At 40.1% G+C, this 20,859-nt stretch overlaps 4 protein-coding genes and 1 pseudogene across 7 annotated transcripts; 1 reads left to right on the top strand and 4 right to left on the bottom strand.

Moving 5' to 3' along the window:
- Positions 1–3,497: 3,497 nt before the first annotated feature.
- snx5 (sorting nexin 5) lies at positions 3,498–9,564 on the bottom strand. Its single transcript, XM_068568737.1, has 13 exons — positions 9,330–9,564; positions 8,154–8,258; positions 7,937–8,047; positions 7,720–7,841; positions 7,477–7,600; positions 7,038–7,133; positions 6,827–6,932; positions 6,641–6,716; positions 6,513–6,552; positions 6,317–6,403; positions 5,657–5,816; positions 5,460–5,545; positions 3,498–4,847 (listed from the first exon to the last, which is right to left on the bottom strand). Exons 1-13 carry the CDS (start codon positions 9,363–9,365, stop codon positions 4,797–4,799), a joined length of 1,200 nt encoding a protein of 399 aa, XP_068424838.1. The 5' UTR covers positions 9,366–9,564; the 3' UTR covers positions 3,498–4,796.
- Positions 9,565–9,772: 208 nt separating this feature from the next.
- mgme1 (mitochondrial genome maintenance exonuclease 1) lies at positions 9,773–13,381 on the top strand. Of its 4 annotated transcripts, XR_011077058.1 has the most exons (7): positions 9,773–10,507; positions 10,608–10,845; positions 10,923–11,055; positions 11,253–11,391; positions 11,764–11,869; positions 12,654–12,722; positions 12,816–13,381. XR_011077058.1 is itself a non-coding variant. In XM_068567158.1 (5 exons), exons 1-4 carry the CDS (start codon positions 9,994–9,996, stop codon positions 11,385–11,387), a joined length of 1,020 nt encoding a protein of 339 aa, XP_068423259.1. In that variant the 5' UTR covers positions 9,773–9,993; the 3' UTR covers positions 11,388–11,391; positions 12,654–13,381. The 4 variants fall into 4 exon arrangements, 1 of the variants encoding a protein (XP_068423259.1); XR_011077057.1 differs by having other exon boundaries at positions 12,654–13,381; XR_011077059.1 differs by lacking the exon at positions 11,764–11,869.
- LOC137779442 (glycine N-acyltransferase-like protein 3) lies at positions 12,614–13,682 on the bottom strand (annotated as a pseudogene).
- A 437-nt stretch (positions 13,683–14,119) lies between these two features.
- LOC137780165 (glycine N-acyltransferase-like protein 3) lies at positions 14,120–15,987 on the bottom strand. The gene is made up of 5 exons (XM_068568551.1): positions 15,895–15,987; positions 15,603–15,710; positions 15,396–15,516; positions 14,635–14,767; positions 14,120–14,519 (listed from the first exon to the last, which is right to left on the bottom strand). Exons 1-5 carry the CDS (start codon positions 15,967–15,969, stop codon positions 14,120–14,122), a joined length of 837 nt encoding a protein of 278 aa, XP_068424652.1. The 5' UTR covers positions 15,970–15,987.
- Positions 15,988–17,051: 1,064 nt separating this feature from the next.
- LOC137780174 (glycine N-acyltransferase-like protein 3) lies at positions 17,052–19,033 on the bottom strand. The gene is made up of 5 exons (XM_068568568.1): positions 18,903–19,033; positions 18,695–18,802; positions 18,489–18,609; positions 17,567–17,699; positions 17,052–17,451 (listed from the first exon to the last, which is right to left on the bottom strand). Exons 1-5 carry the CDS (start codon positions 18,975–18,977, stop codon positions 17,052–17,054), a joined length of 837 nt encoding a protein of 278 aa, XP_068424669.1. The 5' UTR covers positions 18,978–19,033.
- Between the last annotated feature and the right edge of the window lie 1,826 nt (positions 19,034–20,859).

A 20,859-nucleotide genomic window follows, 5' to 3' on the forward strand; every position in this document is an offset into this window, starting at 1 on the left:
GATTGGCTGGGAGGCTTTCGAGCCGGAAGTGAGCATGCTGGGATTTATAGTCTTCTTTGTATTATGCAAAGGTGCAGCTCGTCAGACCGTTTTCAGTCAAACAAAAGACTTATTTTAAAGTATATTCTCACGTCCTTCTGCTCAAGAAAAGTGCTCAAGTAGGGTCCCGACTTTTATCTTTGGTATTTGCTTGCTATTTTTGAGAGATGTTATGCGAGGCAGTAATAGTTTTGTTTGCAAAAAAAACTTGAGTTTCCCCCTTTGGTGTAAAATCCTGGTGTTCCAAATCCAAACTGTCTGTCGGTGTCAAGTATGCATAACGTAGCTTTGTTCTTGCTCTTCTAAGCTATTTAATGTTCACACTGTACTGAAAGACACAAGATGTTTGGTTGCCATATGGAAATGTTCAAGAATTTGGAGCATCTTTGTGAAGTTTTGTATCCTCATTGAATTTATAATAGAGTCCTGTGGGTTTGAATAAAACTTAATCTCTGATGCATTAATAGCTTGCAATGTACTGCTACAACTATATCAGGCCTACTATCTTTTGGTTCCACTACTAGAGTTTCAAAATAATTTTAAGTAAATGTCAGACAAGAATACTGGGCCTACCTGAAATTATCATCATTAGCCACACCTGAATGTGCGGAAAGGTCACCTGCAAGTTTCAGGATAACATTGTTAGCACTGGTGACGGAAAGTCCTTCTTGGATGGCTTGTTTTCCACACCCTTTATTATTTGAACGCCCCAAAATAATGTGATAAATAAATAGCTTGCACTGTGCCTGTCTTTGTGTGCTTTTGTATGTCATAATTAAGATGACACTGACATAACGACCTACCTGGGTCACTCATTTGGAAAATGTTTTTGTCTGCACACATGACACATCCTCCTCAAACGGCTTAATACAACAGTTTGCTAAGTGGACGCACTTGTTGCTCGAGCCCTGTTACACTCACAGATTATTCTCGTCAACAATTTGTCAAGTAAAAATGTGCATATGAACTGGACAATACTTAATAAAGAGAAGAAAAAAAAACATAATACAGTTCATAGTACAAGAAAGTTTTATAGTTACAAACCAAGATAACTTAGTATCTCACCACTTGTTTCTCAAAAACTACAGCTATTGTTTTCATTTGATGCACATGAACCCTTTTCTCACACCGACTTCACATTGTGCCAGCTACCAAAAGTTCAGCAAATTTGCTAAATAAGCTCCATCTGACTTATTTGTATATCGTGATAATCGAGATGATAACCAGCCTCATGCTTACTGACATCATAGCAAGACATCCTGTGAAGTATAAATGATTAATCTCGCTCAAAGTATTTCAGTTGTGTGACGTGACTAAGTACTTGTTGTTGGTCCATGCGTGTCAACTATTTGGAGTTTTAGATTCTTTGTATTGTGTGCATGAAAGCAAAGCGACTGGCTGAGCAAGGCAGGGCACCCTAACCTAGAAAAGGTTTGGCCTCTGGTCCTTAGGGCTGTTCAGTGTCGTGTTAATGACATAATTGCATTACTGAAGGAAGAAAATACTTTTCCTTGAGATTTTCTACGCAAAGAGTATTGCAAGATTCTCTGTAAAGCAGAAAGAATAACGTAGTTTTGTAAATTCTCAACCAGTATGGTCTCTGCGGGTCTCAAGGCAGAAGAGTTGACATCAGAGAGTTGGTGGTCTGTCTTTACACTTACTGTATATCAAGCAACCCAGGAGGTAGACAGGCGGGGAAATAGGATTGAAGAAACCCATAGCCACGTGTACATTCTACCTTATGAGCACCCTGAAGAGGTATAATGTTCCCTTTCACTAAGGAAGCACAGACAGTTCAGTTATGTCAGCAAGTCCTGCAGGTACACTCCCATCAGAGGACACCATTTCTTTTTGAAGAGGCCTTCATGCTTCATGCCTCCTCCTTCTGTCTGTATTCGTTATGACTTTTCAGTTGAACATTGTAGAGCTGTGGGACAAGAGGCATCTGCTTTCACAGGCTTAGTCAGCGTAAGTAAGAGGATAGCTCTTTACAGTTCACCTATCCGTGACCTCAGCCCAAGTGGTAAAAGCCTCAGAAACCCCTGTATTTCCTGACATGAAAATGGTACATCTGAACAAATGACTCTTCCCCCACATTATTTACTCTGTCCTTTTGGTTCTGACTTCCCATTATGAGTGCTTGAATTCCTAGGCCCGATAGTCTAATCGTATGTGACTGAGGATTCTAAAAGATATTGGATCATCAAGACAGCGCTGAATTAATTATCAATGGCTAATCACTGATTATGTCTCCAAAAGCTCTGGAAATGTGCAAAAATTATACTCCTTATGATACAACTTAGCTTGCAAATTACCCAAGCGTGCCCAAGGGGGGGATAAGGATATTCATAAAGTCAGGAAAATAAGTCTTTGAAGCAGGCAGATTGGTTCCTTTAATCCAAGGCAGACATTTTACACAGCGCACTATTGCCTCAGAAGTTTTATTTCCTCTATTGGAACAAGAACGGAGGGAATTCTTTATCATATTAACACAGCAGTTTTGCAAATGGTGCATGAAAAAGACTTAATTTAGCTCCGATACTTCTGTTTCACGCTGACATACTCAGATCAGTAACTGCACAAGACAAGTAACTACCTGATCATGGCCTCTGAAAGACACATCTTTATTTCTGGGCCTTAAAGAGGCCTTGTTCTTTGGATACAACATATCAATATTTCTTTAGTGTCCTGCCTTCAAATTCTGTTTGCTCTAAACCCAGTTAGCAAACGTTAACAGTTTGCACTGATAATGTGTTATAATCTCATTGGCTCTTGTCTGTGGGTTCACCCAGTCAGTGAGTCAACCAAACAAGTTCACTGTGCACTATTAGTGGTGTCAATATTGACCCCTCTATCATGGGCGGGCACTGTATATTCTGTCCAAGCACAGATTATAACTTCCCTACTCCACGTCTCATTTAGGTGTAACCTTTCGCTGCTGTGAGAGTAATGCAACAAAATAATGTACTTTAAACCAGTTATGCAAGTATGCCAGTTTTTCTACAAGTGCTGCCTGTCTTTATATAAATATCATAGATAAAAGGATATGCATCTCACAATAGTTTCACATGGCTGCAGTGTTACTGCAGTTTACTTGTTTGGGTCATGCAACTCATGTAGGACTTGAATTGTGCACTATGGTAGTGGTGGTAATTCCCATGAGCACTCTGGCATTTCCTCAAAGCGTACTTAATACATCAGACTGTCCCTTCACAGGACCCACTGGTCAATGGATTTAACACAAACCTTTGTGCATACAGCTGTGTTGGAATTCAATTCCTACACACAAAAACATAAAGGAAAGAGGATGCTGTGGATAGATATCGCCACCTAATGGTATGATAGGGCACTCTTTAAAGTACAGATGTAGCAACAACAACAACAGACACCGTGTTGTATTGTTGCTTAAAAATAAGCTATACACCTTTAAAAGAAATACAAAATAGCACAAATCAATCTTGGGAAAGTAGGATTTATTCAATGCCATTGTTACAAATTCATAAAAAAGGCTAATGTTCTGTAAGAAAACACAATGTAAAGGAATTCACACAGTTGGAATCCATTAGAAATACATTCAATTTCTTAAAAAACTATAATGCATTTTAACACTCCACTGAGCCTGGTCATGATTGTAGAGTGCGTTTTCTTTCTTTCTTTCTTAGTGCATCTTCCAATAAATTCTTTAAATAAACAAAATGTGTAGAGGATCTGGTAAATAGAATCAGGCCTGATACATGAGACCACAGCAATAACAAAAGGGGAATTTAATGCAAAATGAAGAAAACAACAATTATTACGCACAGAAAATGAATGGCCAGGGTTGGTTGGGGCGAAGCAACACCTGAGGACATGTTACACAAAGTGGAGGATGCGTGCATTGTGCAAAAGAGATCTAAATGCAGTTTCAGAGTCTTTCCTAAGGTTGCTTTTGTTTTTGTAAAAATGCTTGACGCCTACTGTTTCACTTATTTTTCCTCACCAATCTGTAGCTGAAATCTTTTCATTCATCAATAGGATCTTTGATAACTGTGGCATCTGAGGCCACTTCTTACAAACAAGAATGTGGGGACTGATTCAACTGTAAATGAAGTGCAGCTATTTTAGAATATTTGATGTTAGATAATTGGTCTTGTCTCTTAAGTCAGTCCTTAGTTTTTCTGTCGGTTGGTTTATTAGTACTCTAATCTCAGAGCCCGAGAATGCTGATCATGAGGATGTTTTATCCACCCCCGTGCACTAGTTTTGCTTCTGGAAAAGGCTTCATTACCAAACAAAAAAGCCTCAAAAGATTGAGCATAAAACTTGCTTTAACCCTGGGAAAATATTTAAAAGTGTACACAAGAGAAGAGCTTTAAATCAAAATATACGAAGGCAAAATATAATGAAAAAGCCATATGTGCAGAATGTGAAAATTAGAAAAAAAGAAATTAAGAAATCAAGATTCACCTCTATTGTTGCTGCAAAGGAATGGAAGATCTTAATGTTGGCAGCCTCATTCTCCAGAGGCATTCACATCAAGTTAGACTCCCATAAATTATGGAAAAAGATGCACCACGGACCAGAGGACAGAGACTCTGTAAACATGAAGACATTCTGCTTACAAGACACTTGGTCTAGTGCAGGGTTTTAAAGTGGCATCAGACCCATGGGTGGGAGCAAAGATAGGGCTTGGATACATGTCCATGCAAGGCCCCAGGGACACCAGATTTCCATTTGCTATGACTGGTCACTTGGTGATGGTAGAACAGGAATACTTGTCAGATGTTCTTGAGCAGGTCAATGCATCCCTGCAATAGAGTCACGTTGTTCTGTAGACATGGGAGAAAATAGTATTGAGAGTGAAAGTGGGTACATTTTTAAGTCAATCTGACAGAACAGGTGAACTGTTCTTTTCTGAATTAAAAGTTTTTAATTTTGGAAATCTATATTTTGTCTTTTTGTCTCTTATACAGACTGTATAAATGATTAAATGCACCAAGAAGAAACCAGAGGTGTGTTCGGGGTGCTAAATTTGAGTAAATAGTTTCATAATAGTATGGATATTTATAAGCTTTTTTCATTGTTCAATACAGGGATTGATATATTAAATATAGGGCCGTAGGGCCGACATTTCGAAAGAAATGTAGTTTTGTGCAGGATTTTGTAGACAGGATGAGACTGGTGTCCTTGGATAATATGATTGTCCCCTTCAGTTCAAAACAGCGGAGGTGTAGCTCTGCTGCTCGCTGATTACTTCTTATCAATGTAAGTTTTTTGTTGTTGGCTGATAACTGCCAGCTCAGTTGTCCCAGTGTGTGGAGCTGTGTGGAAGCAATCCCTCAATATAGATATGCTCCGAATTTGGAATTTCACACATTTAAATTTATTTTTGAATTATCAAAAAAATAATAAAAGTAACTCTGCTATATTGTGCTGCTCACCTTGGCATGTTTTATCTCCAGCTCGGCCATCTCTATGAGGTTCTTCCTGAAGGCCACAACACGCCTGCCCTTGAAACTGGTGAGTTCTGTGAGGATAACAGTGTACGGTTAAAAAATGGCTTGCACTGTGCATACCATTTTACACGCAAGGAAGCAAGTAAAGAATGCATCTTTTGTGTATGGATGCACACACACACCTTTCTTGCCAGACTCTGAGAGCTTATCAAATTTCTGCAGGCACTGCTTCTGGTGCTCCTCGGCCTGGGGAATGTCCTTGCTCTTCAGTCGAGCCTTATCCAAAGCCTTGTTAGAGTTCTCGTAGTCAACCAACGCCCGAGCTCGCCTGTACAGAAGATCCTGACATGTTCCACATCGTTTAAAACATGAAAAGTAAAAGAATAAAGAAAGATTATTTTGGAAACATATATAGCAATACATTAAGCTCAACATCTAATAATTCAAAAGCTAATTTCATGTTTGCAAGATTTTAACAGAAGATGTGCTGAACAGACAATAATCCATGAGAATAAACATTTCTTTTCTGTATAACTGATTTGTTACTGCTCCTCAAATCCAGATATATAAAATTTGACTAAATCCTCAAATAGAACAAATATGTCTGATCCCATGCTGACTGGAAGGTGGTTGCAAATTATCTTCTGTTCATCTTTACCCATAATTCAGATTTACTTAAGAGTTCTGAGGCAAACGTGCGGGCAGGTTTTTTGCAGTCAGCGTTTGTCATTTCAATGATCAACGTTTTGCCTTGTTGGAATGGGTGTATTGAGTTTGAATTGCAGCCAAATGTGAACTTCATGAAAGTTGTGAATCTTGTCAGGCAGATAAACATTTCTCACCTTGGCAGCCTGGATGTCTCTCATGTAATATCTAAGCAGCTCTGTGAGTTTCAGCTCCTGGTCAGATGCAACTCTTCCCTCGACTTTCTGCAGGAACACAAATGAAAACATGTAGTAGCAACTACAATGTCTGTACTTAACAGAACAATAAATATCAACACTGTTTCTGTTTGTTGGTCATTTAAGTTTGACTTACTCTGAGCTTCTCAAAAAGGTCTGCCAGCTTCTCCAGGTGCCTGAGAAAAAAGAAAAGCAAGAACATGGAAAAACTCTGCACAAAGCATCTCCTTGCAAAGATCATCAAATGATATATAATATTCTCACTTTTTATTTGCTGTGCTATCATCAGCAGAGAGAGTGTTCAGAGTGGCAGAGATGTGTATGTAATCATCTGCAATATCTGTAACAAAAGAAAATAGCAATCACTACTAAAATATTTTGAAATATAATTGAATTTATCTTCATCAAGGAAATGAACAATAATCTGGTGATATAAAAACCGTGTTGTACTTTTGTGCGAGCGTGTCATTTTCTCTGCTTTGGCAGTGGAATCTTTTATCTTGCTGTAGTAGTCGAGCAGGAATGTCTTCTCCTGCTCAAAAAAATCATCCACTTCCTGTGTAGGACACAAACAGACAGATGTAACTGTGGGAGTGGCGACCACATAGTGGCTGTAAAGATGTATGATGCATAATGCAAGTAGATCATGCATGAGCCTCACCTTTATTCCCGAGATAAGGACCTCATCAGCTGACTTCACCATGTTTTTAAAGAAGCCTCCAAACATTTCCTTGGCATTCTTTCTTCTCACCGTGAGCTGAAATGACAGAATTTAGAAAGTGTACATGTAACGTTTATGAGTACAATCTGATTTATTTGTTATAACACATTATATGTGGTTGTGGAAACTAAGTACTCAGTAATACTTTCTTGCTTTTAATAGTGTGTCACAAACACTTAGGCTAGATCTTCCGTAATAATGACTTTAAAGCTTTGCTAAGATATGTTAAACAACACAGCCACTGACTGACATGTATATCATAGAGAACTGCTGATCACAGCAGGATGCAAGCCATGTGTCACAGGTCTCCAGTAAACTCTATTTCCTCTTTTCCAACTGACAACTCGGGGAAAGGAAGTCAGCATAACGGGGAACTCACATCCTGGTCATACTCTAAGAAAATCTGGAAGTTTCTGTCTTTGCTTAAATTGGGGTGAGAGGACAATCTCTGCAGGAAGACTTCGTGCACTTGGACAGTTTTCTTGAACACAGCCAGGTACTCACTGAAAATAAAAATAAAAACAAATAGAGCAAGATGTTGTTGTTTTTTTACAGGCTTTAACTCAACACTGTCTATACAATACAATGCACATATGTCATTTTGTTCTCGTGTCACACTTACGCCTCCAACTCCTGCTTCATTTTAGTGTACTCCTCCTTTGTCATGGTGGCTTCACCTTCCCCCAGTTTGTGCATCTTCTCTCTTGGGCTCTCAAAGTCAGGCTTTGGGGGCACTGGAGGAATCTATGAATGATAAAGCAGGAAACAAAAATGACTTAAGATTCATGACAAGTTCAATGGTCTTTATGTGTAAATGTGTCTTTATAAGTCCAATTTACAATTAGGCCGGCATAGTCCTCTGTCTCAACCAGAGTGTCATGTAACCAGATGAAGTCTTCATGCTGCCTCGGAACAGAGAAGTCCGGCTTCTGGAAAGAGCTAAGTGTGGTCTGGAAACAAACATAATTTAACAACATTTCAGCAAATACCCTTATATAATACTTTTAGGGTTAGAAGTTTAGTTATTTGTCGGAATACAAACTTTTTTTCATTTACCTTTGTATGCACAGTAAACTTGACTTTGTCCCTTTCACAGAGTGCATCGGGAATGTCAATGAGAAGAGAGGCATCATGGTTTAGATCAACAGACACAGAGCGCATCTAAAGAGAAAGAATACACTAATGTTACTAAAAATGTTTACTGGTTGATCTTATGTGTACAGACAAATGCATTTTTTAGGTTTCAAACCCGGCTTTCGGAAAATATCTAACAGGTCTCTCATCTGATTATCTGGCTACAACGTCACAGTGACGACACACAGAGATTGGAAGTTAAATATATAAACAAAAACAGGTTCTACCAATAGAGCTCATCGTGCATCTAGTTAAAACGTGCCCTTGGAAATCATTCTCCCATGAGTAGAGATGTCAGTGTGTGTGTGTTTGGTAAAAGGTCTGGAAGCAGTTACTTTTGGATCCAATAGTGAGTGCAGACTCCAGTCTTGCTTTAGCTAAGGACTAGTTTCTCACCCTTGTTTTTATGTTATATTATGGCATAAGGAATGAACAGTCTAAAAGTTTCTCTTGTTGATAAACACACACACATACACACACACACACACACACACACACACACACACACACACACACACACACACACACACAGTTCAGTGTTTTCGTAACCATTTTAGAGAGGGGTGTATACAACTTAATGGGCATTTTAGAGAGTGAAGCTTGTTGTGTAGTCCCATTGATAAAGTTATTTAGCTAGATAGTCAGAATGCTAATATTAGTATAACTTGAGTGTTTAATAGCCAATGTGGTGTTCTGCAAACCAGTGAATAATATAACTGAATGCCTTTCATGCTGACGTTGTGGTACTTTTCTGTTTGTTTTAATGAAAAGAAAATACCCTTGACGCAAAACCAATGCCTTCACCGTTGATCGTTTAGTTACACGTCCAGTAACATTAAACCACAGCAAATAACACTTTTCTAACTGCACAGATGCAGTTTGACACCACTGGTTCAACGCAACCCACTTCTCGATATATTAATTGATAACACATTTGCTAGCTTTAGCCAGGGGCTAGCGATGTGGAGACAGAAAACGACACAAGTTAGCGGTAACACTTTAGCTGGAAAAGCGACCGCTAATGTTCGCTAACAGTCGCCTTCGTGCGATCGGGGCTGACTTTTAATGCAATTTACATGCAAGACACACTGAAGTCACCTTTTCCTTGTTGCTTTCGTCAATGGTGGATGTCATGATGGCACTCTAGTCGTCGGCACAGCGAGAACAGGCCAGCAATCCAAATAACAAAACTATATGCAGGAAGCTCTCCCTCTGCTGACTGCTAGCCGCCTGATGAACTGTCAAACCGTTTTTCTCGCCACCCTCTTGATGACGTCATTTAAATCCCACCTTACAGGTTATTTGATTGGACAACATTGAATTTACAAGTGCTGTGATTGGTGTTTAACCTATTCACTCACATTATTCTTCCACGATTCTATTCATATGGTTTACTATTGATGCTTTATGATAACTTATTTTTAAACGGGAATATCGCATTTTGTTGTCACGAGGCGTAGTCAGCGTAGAAGTAAATTTAAGTAAAGAAAACAAGTACAGCCTCAACGATACGCTACGCATTATGGGTAATGTAGTTACTATAGTTACAAATACCCGGATCTTCATATCCCATCTCCGGAAGTGTGTGCGGCAGAAGAGGCGCGTCTTGTAGAGGACGAGTTGCTCTGGAACATGTTGGGGCAAGTACCATCACCCAAATGAAGGGTACAATCTAAAAAATACTGTGAAAACACTGAACGTGAGCTATGTGTAGCCCGTTAGCTCACAAGATATTGTCTTTTTGTTCCGTTAAGTGCTCATAATGTTCATTCTTAAACGCGTAGCGTGCGTTGGCGGTACCGTGGTCCCCCAATGCACCACCCTCTTCGTGAGGAAGTTCTCTGCTTGCCGTTGCCTAAGATCCGTAAAGAGACGCAGTCCGTACAGCTTGGTGGACAGCGAGCGCTACTCGTCTCTCGTGAAGTCCGTCATGTCATCCAGGGTCAGTTACCAAACCCCCGACACCCTCCAAGCAGAGGACGAGCACGTGTATGGACCTATTGTCAAAACTCCAGCACCATCCTCGAGACCAAAGCCGAGGGTGCCCAAAAGTCTGCATCCCTTCATGGACTTTAAGGAGACTCTTGAAACGGAGGAGCTGGAGTCGGGATCCCCAGCCCGGATTGAGCTAAACCGGCAAAGCAGGCCCCTCGTGCCCAGTGTGACCCGCATTCTTCAGCAAACGCTTACCCCAGAGCAGATCTTCTACCTGGAGAGGTGGAAGAAGAGGATGGTGGCGCAGCTCGGAGAGGAGGGCTTCAACGAATACAGTCAGAGTAAGTCTCGTCGCATCAATGTCAGCTGCTTTTGAATTGTGTGACGTTGTAAACTCTGTAGTGTCAGGACAAACTGTGACCAAAAGTTGTTCTCAATCAGATTTATTCAGGGAGGGGAAGCTTTTCCATTCAGCTTTGGATGACGTCCTGGCGTCATGTGCGACTCGGGAGAACACAAATCCTCTGGAGACTTCAGAGTATCCACCAGAGGCTCAGGGATACCTGCAGAGCATCTCTCACGTTCTGGATGACGTCAGGGCCGTGAGAGCCACTGAAAGCACTGTGCACCACAACACACTGAACTATCTGGGGATTTTGGATTGTGTCGCTCGCTACAGGTAAATATTGTGGTTTGCAGACAAAAGTAGACTGTACTATTTCTACACCAGACTTGACTGCACATGTTTGTCTGCAGGGGTGTACTGTGTGTTATTGACTGGAAGACTTCACAGAAGCCCAAACCTTTCCTGAGCAACACATACGACAACCCCATTCAGGTGGCGGCCTATGCTGGTGCTTTGAACAATGACGGCAACTACAAATACCAGGTAATCTATTGAGATGCATGATGTGATGTTCTTTTCTTTCTCTGCTTTTCACTCAGCTTGTTTATCTCTCAACCTGAAGTCATATTCTGTACTTGAATCACACATTAAAGAGTAGTAAATAAACACATTTAATCTGTTTAATTGTCTGCTACAGTGTGTCACAAAAAACTTAGACCGCTTATTTGTTCTCATCACAGGTTAAACATGGACTCATTGTAGTCGCCTACAAGGACGGCTCACCTGCCCATGCTCATCAGTTGAGCTCAGAGCTGATGTTGAAGTACTGGAACACTTGGTTGATTCGTCTCGAAGAGTTCACAGAGCAAAGATAAAACAGTGAGCAGTTTTTTCTATTTCTTTTTAAAAAAAAATACATATTTTCAATCCCATTTCCAATTTAGTTTTTATTAAATTATGGATGTAGTTCAGAAATAATTGCATTAATACTGTTTGGTTATGTTATTATTAACCTGATCTCAAATATCAGTTTGGGCCAAACTCATTTCATTATATTTGACCTTTTATTGCCAAAATTATTAGGTTTTTTTTAAACTTTTAATTTGATCTACTCCGAGCAGTCTGAATTTAAATTGTTCTTAGGGCTGGGCAGATTAACGCGTTAATTTAGCGTTAATCTGGCCATCCTTTTTTCGTTAATTATTTGGTCTTGCGTTAACTGCATGTTTTTTTGTTTTGTTTTTTTTGCAGTGGAGGGGCTTATCACTGCCACACATGTGCTGCACTTTAAATCTCTCCCAGACGGCGTAGTTCAGACCTGGGCATCTTACGGCTCTCCCAGTCCGTCCTGCGTGAGGTCATTAAAAAAATTAATAAATAAATAAGATGCGCGCCATGAATGCAATACGATACTGCTTTTATTTTGAAGTGATTTATGTACATGCACGCGTGCTTGTAGCCTCACCGACCGGCAGTGTTGACAACTTGCTGACTCGAGCCTGACGTGAAAGCACGTATTGTTGTGTAGTTTCTGTTCTTAACGAGCAGAGGTGCGAGGCGCTCTCCATCACAAAGCGATCATGGACAGTCAGTTTACTGGCAAGCTCGCGCTGCAGGCTTGAGCGGATCCACGTCCAGATTGAAAGTTGATCGCACATGCGCAAAGCTCCCTACCCCGCAGTCTGATCCACCATGCGGAGCACTTTAAGTCAGTGTCACTTCTGGTTTTTTAATCTTCTCTCAAAGAGGAGAACTTTCCTCACATCACAAGATGTTCAGTGCACTTTTCAAGCCAACACATACTGGACTTTTCTCACTGAGGAAAAAAAACTGAAATGGAAAACATGAAAAGCACTTATTGCTTTTGTATAAAGTGAATCAATTGCTGGTCTTTAACATACATTAAAGTTTACTTTACCTCTAAGGTAAGCAATAGACTGAATGTGGACCAAAGAAGGAGTGGCTTGTCTAACAGAGGCTCTTACTACTGAACACTGTTTGTTGTTCTCTTATGAAATACTTTATTGCATTGATGCAGTATTAACATACATTTGCATGATGAGAACACCATTAGCATACATGTTTTATAAATATGCACACAAATGACTAATAATCTTTTTTTTTTTTAATTTTCATTTCAGATCCAGATATGCATCAAGTTCTTTTAAACAAAAGGGATGAGATTTTGAAGAGAGGTCTGCAAGGAGCAGGTCACTTCAGTTTAAGATAACTGAACCTGAGGTGAAAATATAACATGCAAGTAGGAGGATAAAACATAAGTTATTTCCCCTTTTTATACACAGGGAGCAACGTATCATTTTAGAGTCCCTGTTGGAGGTATTTTAAACCATTGACTTCAAACAAGAGTGTACAACATGCCCATCGCATATGACGTGTAGATCAGGATCCAGGATGCGGGCTTTCCTCCTGTGTCCAGCACGCAGCAGGAGGGGATGTTTGCGAACATGTTCGAGATCATCCAGATGGCGTCCTCGTTCTTTCCAAACGTCCATGTCTTATTCATCAAGCCAATCGTCCAGAGAGCTTAGTGAGAGCTGAGCTGATGCAGAGCGGATTCCTGTTTTATTAATGAACTATTAAATGTAACACTCAAATATTGCCCTGCATAGCTACCTGTCAATAGAAGGAAGGTTTGATACACCCTCCAGTGTCATCAGGTCACACACTGTCAGTCTTCTGATACACCTGCCTTTTTCTGATGCCAAGGCTTTGACTGTCTTTGCGTGGTGAAGATTAATTCCTCGGACAGAAGTCATGAATGAAATGCTATTATTAAATGTGTGAAATTTCCCTTTGTATTTGTATTTCTTTGGCATTTTGCACGATTAAAGATTTCAGTCTACCAGAAGTGAGTTCAACTTGGTTTTGATACTACAATGTGCAAATATTGATGTAGTTTTAACGGCAGCTTCATGTAGTGATGCGCTAGAGTCAACAGATATGTGGCTAATGCGGTTAGCATGCCAGCTGACTCAGCAAAATTCACCAAGACTCAGCCAAAAATTGTTACTTCTGACAAAACAAGTTTTCCGAGTTTTCTCTTTCCCTTCGCAGAAGTGCCGTCACACAAGCTACACAGCCATCTCTAACACTTTTACTTGTTATATCGGCTGAACAAATTTCTTAAAACAATTTAGCTCTCGCTCAGTCTGACGTTCTCTCGCTCTCTCACTTGGCAACGCCAAATGCTCCTCCTGGTTAGAGGGTTTGACCTATTTTATTTGAGCCAATCAGAAGTCTGCATTTCAGGAGTAACTAATGAGAACCGTATCCAGGCAAAACACTGGGATTCACTCTTTGCATGACAACCAGAACTACACTAGACTAAACTGAGATTAAATACCAACATGTTCAGTCTGAGTACACGCATTTTAAAACAAAAATAAAAATAAATAAAATATAAGGAACTCAAATTATCTACTTGGTTACCCTTCCACCGTCATAACAGTCCATGTGTTGATTCAATGCTTTGCGGAGCCGTATTTGTGTATACATAATACATAAAATTGTTTAATCACATTGTCATTAACGAAAACCTTATGTTTGCAACGTGTCAGCTGTACATTAAATCCCAATAGTTACAAAATCAAAAGTTGAACTCAAACCATGCTGCCCTGTATGAGGGATCCTCAATGAAGCCAAGGCTTTTAAAGAGCTTGAAGGAGGCCATGTTGTTCTCCTCTATGAAGCAGTACACTGGGTAGCCCTCAGTGTGGAGCCTCCTGGCCATGGTGCTGACCAGGATTTTAGCATAGCCTCTCCCTCTGTACTCTGGCAGAGTGTACAACTTGCCCATCGCACAGCACTCATTCATCAGAATCCAGGATACGGGCTGACCCTGGCCGTCAGTGATGCAGCATGATGGGAAGTAGCTGATAAGGTCTTTAATCTTCATGCGACTCTGCTGGTTCCCGCCGAACTTCCAGGTATTATTCACCAAGTCAACGTGGGAAAGGTTAAGAGAGGAAACCCTTGATTGAAGCTCACTGTGTGGAGAATCAGAGTATGACAACTGATGAAATGTCATATTTTACTATTCACTTATGAAAGCAAATTATGCACATATGTATACTTAAAAGTAAATTGTAATGATCTGACAACCTGTCAGCTGCTGGTGCGAGCAGATGACTGCTGTCTGGCAAATAGAGAAGATGCAGCAAAGCAAAGACTCGGTTGTTGACTTCTTTGTCAGAAGACACTTGTTTGATCATGGTCGCATCAGACACGTCGAATCCTGGAGGACAAAAAGGATTTACATGTTTACGCCATTCTGAAATTCTTTGAAGGGGTAATATTCACTCCCTTTACTCATGAAAATAGCAATACCACACTATACTGCATTACAATTTAGAGTCATGAAATGTAAAATAAAGTGTATTACTCTGTGTAATGGCCATTTCTATCATGAATAAAAAAGAAAATAAAGATAAATCAAAGGAAAATAAACCTTTGTTCACCTCCGCTTTCGTTCATCTGCCTCATACAGGTCTTTGGATCTGTTTCCTACGTGACCAGCATAGGTTCAGTACTAGGAAACAGAAATGATTCATTCATTTCCCGACCCGGTCTTTGTATGAGTCTTTGGATCCTTTTTCACGTGACCTGCATTCACCGAATCATTTCTGTTTCCTTGGCTGAGCCTATGCAAGTCCTGATGCGTGGCCACGAGAACATGAACGAATCTTTTTTTGAGAAGACTCATTACTCTTGAGTCCTTGTAAGGATTCGTTCATTTTGAACGAATCGTTCACGAACGACACATCACTACTAGTTACACCACTGAGTTACACTGAGAACGATAACCTTGCCTGTCGATGATATCACTGATATCATGAGAGTACTCTGCAGTGACCTTATCTCACCTCTAATAAGAAAATATGTGCTCCAGTCAACTGCATTCTCTTCTCTCAGCATTTTCCTTAAGATATGTTCATGCAGGCTGTAGTAGGACACACATTTCATGAACTCCAGGGCTCGCTTGTTCTGGGAAATAAATAATGTATTCAGCAAACAATTGGCAGACAGAAACTCAAGGTATGTAAACAATTTCCAGTGTTGAGTGACCTCACCTTGGGGTCAGGTCGACAAATGATAACCTTAAAATCCGGCCACATGTCAACGATTACCTCCAGTGTGCTCGGTTTCTTCCTGTTAATCCCATATATAAAACCGTAAACCTAGACACACACACACACACACACACACACACACACACACACACACACACACACAAACACACACACAAACACACACACACACACACACACACACACACACACAGAGTTTAGAGCTACAATAGCAAGACACTGCTGTTAAATGAAACGTTGAGGAATGTGCTGTAAACCGTTTGAAGCCGCTTACCACAGAACTCTTGGGTAAGTGTTTGAACAAAACTCCTTCAGCGATCTGGAGTTCTTCTCTGTTGAGGATCTTCATGTTTGTGGAGTAGAGCTTCTTCACGGACGCAGTTTAATCTGCCTAAAGTTTAAATCTGCCTCTTACAATATGAATTGCCTCAGCCTTTATAAATCATTAACAGACGCTCAACGATCACCGTGTGACCATAGTCACGCTGAAAATGGTCCCGTTGCTCCTCTCTGCCAGACCACTGGTGAGAGACTAAGCAAAACTTCTTTTTATGCTTGATTTGGCACGCGTACTGATTTGTTTTAACAGAAATATAATTTTACAAAAGTACTACATGTCAAGATACAAACTTGACTTTAAAGACATATTACTATCACACTGTTTAAGCAAGACACTGAACCTTAATTACTAAGGATGGGTAAAATGCAGAGAATACATTCCCCACTGTGGGATTCATAAAGGATTAGAAAAAAGAAAAGAGAAATCTGCATTTCCACAATTTACTTTGGAGCTGTCCTCTAAACACCTGCCCTATTATGAAAAAGTGACTGTTATTGAATTATTTGAGTGATTTAATAATGCGATCACACAGTCAAAACGGTTCAGGTTTTGATCAATGCTTTAGAAAGCCTTATATATATTGTGTACACATAACATTTTCAAATGACATTTTCTTTAACTAAAACCCTATTGCAGAGGCTCAAACCTTAACCAATTTAAGTATTAGAGCCACTATGGGGCGAATGAGAGAACATGTTCTAACATGTGTTCTGCCACAAACAATTCAATCCACTGTCTTTTTTCTAGACATTTTTTTTGTGACTAATCCGTGACACCATAGTATACAATCACATTACATGTTAGTCACAGCACAGGATACCAAAAGACAGGATAAACCATGAGCACGTTGAAACATCACGGACATGACCACAGTCAAAAACTATTGCGCTTCTCATCCACACTATTCCCATTACCTCGCACTCACCTATATGCCCTTTTGAAGTTAATGTGCTACCCTATGTTCAAATGCAGGAAAAGCATGTCCCAATTTACCCTGTTGGTCCCTCAAACAACAAACACCAATATGGCTCCAACACTTATGTTGGCCTGAGAACGTGTCAGCTGTACATAAAATCACAATAGTTACAAAATCAAAAGTTGAACTCAAACCATGCTGCCCTGTATGAGGGATCCTCAATGAAGCCAAGGCTTTTAAAGAGCTTGAAGGAGGCCATGTTGTTCTCCTCTATGAAGCAGTACACTGGGTAGCCCTCAGTGTGGAGCCTCCTGGCCATGGTGCTGACCAGGACTTTAGCGTAGCCTCTCCCTCTGTACTCTGGCAGAGTGTACAACATGCCCATCGCACAATACTCATACATCAGAATCCAGGACACGGGCTGACCCTGGCCGTCAGTGATGCAGCATGATGGGAAGTGGCTGATGAAGTCTTTAATCTTCATGCGACTCTGCTGGTTCCCGCCGAACTTCCAGGTATTATTCACCAAGTCAACGTGGGAAAGGTTAAGAGAGGAAACCCTTGATTGAAGCTCACTGTGTGGAGAATCAGAGTATGACAACTGATGAAATGTCATATTTTACTATTCACTTATGAAAGCAAATTATGCACATATGTATACTTAAAAGTAAATTGTAATGATCTGACAACCTGTCAGCTGCTGGTGCGAGCAGATGACTGCTGTCTGGCAAATAGAGAAGATGCACCATTGCAAAGACTCGGTTGTTGACTTCTCTGTCAGAAGACACTTCTTTGATCATGGTCGTGTCAGACACGTCGAATCCTGGAGGACAAAAAGGATTTACATGTTTACGCCATTCTGAAATTCTTTGAAGAGGTAATATTCACTCCCTTTACTCATGAAAATAGCAATACCACACTATACTGCATTACAATTTAGAGTCATGAAATGTAAAATAAAGTGTATTACTCTGTCTAATGGCCATTTCTATCGTGAATAAAAAAGAAAATACAGATAAATCAAAGGAAAATAAACCAAAATCAAAAAGCCACTGATGCACCATAGGTATGTAAATTTTTGTAATTTAGCTTAAAAGAATGCAGGGTCCATGCTGGAGTCAGGTCTTACTGATGTTTATTGTAACTTGAAACCATCAAACAAACAAAAGAACAAAATAACCCCTCATACTGCCTCTCCCATCCTGAGCTGTCGTTGTTGCTGGTAAAACATCTCAGGCCTACCCAGGTGCATGCCGGACCTGTACCCGCCTACTTCTTTAAATACCCCTGGTGCCATCAGCTTTACCCAATTAACAAACTAATCTGAAGACTAAGTAAACAAATTATCAACAAAAAAAATAAATTCTAATACATCAACAAAATCTAACCTAAATAAACAAACAACTATAATTAAACATAATAATGAGTAAGTATGAAGTGGCATGAAATGTAAATACTCAAGCAAAGTATAATTAACTAAAATGGAAAGTACAACGCTTGAGTAAATGTACTTAACGCTAGTTACACCACTGAGTTACACTGAGAACGATAACCTTGCCTGTCGATGATATCACTGATATCATGAGAGTACTCTGCAGTGACTTTATCTCACCTCTAATGAGAAAATATGTGCTCCAGTCAACTGCATTCTCTTCTCTCAGCATTTTCCTTAAAATATGTTCATGCAGGCTGTAGTAGGACACACATTTCATGAACTCCAGGGCTCGCTTGTTCTGGGAAATAAATGAGGCATTCAGCGATAAAGTGGCAGACAGAAACTCAAGGTATGTAAACAATTCCAGTGTTGAGTGACCTCACCTTGGGGTCAGGTCGACAAATGATAACCTTAAAATCCGGCCACGTGTCAACGATTACCTCCAGTGTGCTCGGTTTCTTCCTGTTAATCCCATATATAAAACCATAAACCTAGACACACACACACAAAGAGTTTAGAGCTACAATAGCAAGACACTGCTGTTAAATAAAACGTTGAGGAATGTGCTGTAAACCGTTTGAAGCCGCTTACCACAGAACTCTTGGGTAAGTGTTTGAGCAAAACTCCTTCAGCGATCTGGAGTTCTTCTCTGTTGAGGATCTTCATGTTTGTGGAGTAGAGCTTCTTCACGGACGCAGTTTAATCTGCCTAAAGTTTAAACCCGCCTCTTACAATATGAATTGCCTCAGCCTTTATAAATCATTAACAGATGCTCAACGATCACCGGTGTGACCATAGTCATGCTGAAAATGGTCCCGTTGCTCCTCTCTGCCAGACCACTGGTGAGAGACTAAGCAAAACTTATTTTTATGCTTGATTTGGCACGCGTACTGATTTGTTAGAAACATTTAACAGAAATATAATTTTAGAAAAGTACATGTGAAGATACAAACTTGACTTTAAAGACATATTGCTATCACACTGTTTCAAAAAACAACAATAAACAAGCAGAATTAATAAGGCCCGCGTTACTTTCACAAACTCAGTCCCCTTGTCTGTGAGAATTATTTTTAGAGCCTGAAACTGGAGGCCAGATTTAATTGAAAAGTGTTGAAGGAAAATGTTTTAGACAGAGAATCATGATGTCACGGCCTACATACATATAAGTGAATTTTTATGCACATGAGTTAATATCAAATCCAATGAGTAGTTCCAGCAACAGCTACAACAACACATAAGCACACACACAGTTTCCTAATGTTCCTCTGTGCACAGTACATATTTTTGGCAGAAGCCAGGCCTTTCTAAGAGTTTGTGAAGCACACGACCCTTTAGATCGTTACATAAGAAAGAACACGATGTTGTCAAGTCCAGTCAGAATAACAGGATGGAGCCATATCACAACCTGCCCACTTCCTCTGGTGAAGAGTTCAGGTGTTTTAAAGCAGTCACTGTGACCTGGGGCGCGTCCAAGTTCTGGCCCAAAGGGAGGTTTCGAGCGGGCCACAGGCCAGCATAACATCCCACGTAGACACTCTTGTCTAAGAACTGATTGGGGGACTTGGTCGATAACAAATGACGAGAACTATGTAGTATGAGAAGAAAGGTGGGACCTTTGCTTGCTCATGAAATCATGTATATTACCAAATGGTTTGGGGTTTACAAGTTAGTTGGTTCTGACGGTTGGAGTGGTCGAGCTCGCCGTCAGTGGAATCCGAAGCCAACCCAGTTTTGTTTGTAAACCTGTTGGTGTTATGAATAAAGTTGACGTGGAGTAAAGAAAATCCAGTCTCTGGTCTCGGTCTGTGCGTCGTGGAATCACTAAGTGCCATCTGATCGAGTATTTTGTGGGATCTCAAGTCAGATTCAAACCTTGGGACTTGTAGCAGTAAGAGCGGCTGGGACACTTTTTCCTGCAAGGGACTATGTTTTTAACCACAACAAAAGGCAGATAAAATGCAGCTCAAAGCGAGTAAGAGAGGAACAGAGGTGCTTTGACCTTTAGTCAGCTATCTTTCGGTTCGCTGTTGGGGTTTTTGCACACTTGTAAATGTAAATATCTTAAATAAAAACTTGAAGGACAATTTCTTTCTTGTAAGTTATTATTAGAGAATTCCCACCACAATTTTTAGATGAAATAGTCATGTTAACAGAATGACAATAGTTTACAAGCAAATGATGCTCACTCGCTTATTACTTCTTCACTGGCTTCCCATAGAGCATAGGATCCATTTTTCAACTCCTCACCCAAAGAGCACTGCACGGTCAGACTTCTTCATATATGGCTGAACTACTTCGCCCTTATTTATGAAATACTTTTTAATAGTGCTTTTGTTATGGTATCCTTTTAGCATGTATTTTTATGAGGTGTATGTATGTGTTTGTTATGGGACGTGTGCAATACTGCAATTGTTGTTTGGCTGGGGATATATTGTGTGTTTTTATGTAACTTAAGGCATTTGTGACGCACCGCAGAGAGTTCAAGACAAATTTCCCTGAAGTGGGACAATAAAGTTAATTGTATTGTATTGTATTGTATTATTCAACA

This window comes from Clinocottus analis, unplaced genomic scaffold (genome assembly GCF_023055335.1).
Source record: "Clinocottus analis isolate CAN_PGR_092001 unplaced genomic scaffold, fCliAna1.0.p SCAF_8, whole genome shotgun sequence".
NCBI lineage: Eukaryota > Metazoa > Chordata > Actinopteri > Perciformes > Cottidae > Clinocottus > Clinocottus analis.

Bases quoted from the DNA above. Each gene is read 5' to 3' on its own strand.
- snx5 (XM_068568737.1), bottom strand. From the start codon at position 9,365: ATGACATCCACCATTGACGAAAGCAACAAGGAAAAG. The intron at 8,048-8,153 runs GTAAATGAAAAA...GTTTGTTTCCAG, and splicing joins AGTTTACTGTGCATACAAAG to ACCACACTTAGCTCTTTCCA. The intron at 6,553-6,640 runs GTGAGAATATTA...CTTTTTTCTCAG, and splicing joins GATAGCACAGCAAATAAAAA to GCACCTGGAGAAGCTGGCAG.
- mgme1 (XM_068567158.1), top strand. From the start codon at position 9,994: ATGTTCATTCTTAAACGCGTAGCGTGCGTTGGCGGTACCGTGGTCCCC. The intron at 10,846-10,922 runs GTAAATATTGTG...GTTTGTCTGCAG, and splicing joins GATTGTGTCGCTCGCTACAG to GGGTGTACTGTGTGTTATTG. The intron at 11,056-11,252 runs GTAATCTATTGA...TTCTCATCACAG, and splicing joins ACGGCAACTACAAATACCAG to GTTAAACATGGACTCATTGT.
- LOC137780165 (XM_068568551.1), bottom strand. From the start codon at position 15,969: ATGAAGATCCTCAACAGAGAAGAACTCCAGATCGCTGAAGGAGTTTTG. The intron at 15,711-15,894 runs GTAAGCGGCTTC...GTGTGTGTCTAG, and splicing joins ACTTACCCAAGAGTTCTGTG to GTTTACGGTTTTATATATGG. The intron at 14,520-14,634 runs GTTGTCAGATCA...TTCTCCACACAG, and splicing joins CTCGCACCAGCAGCTGACAG to TGAGCTTCAATCAAGGGTTT.
- LOC137780174 (XM_068568568.1), bottom strand. From the start codon at position 18,977: ATGAAGATCCTCAACAGAGAAGAACTCCAGATCGCTGAAGGAGTTTTG. The intron at 18,803-18,902 runs GTAAGCGGCTTC...GTGTGTGTCTAG, and splicing joins ACTTACCCAAGAGTTCTGTG to GTTTATGGTTTTATATATGG. The intron at 17,452-17,566 runs GTTGTCAGATCA...TTCTCCACACAG, and splicing joins CTCGCACCAGCAGCTGACAG to TGAGCTTCAATCAAGGGTTT.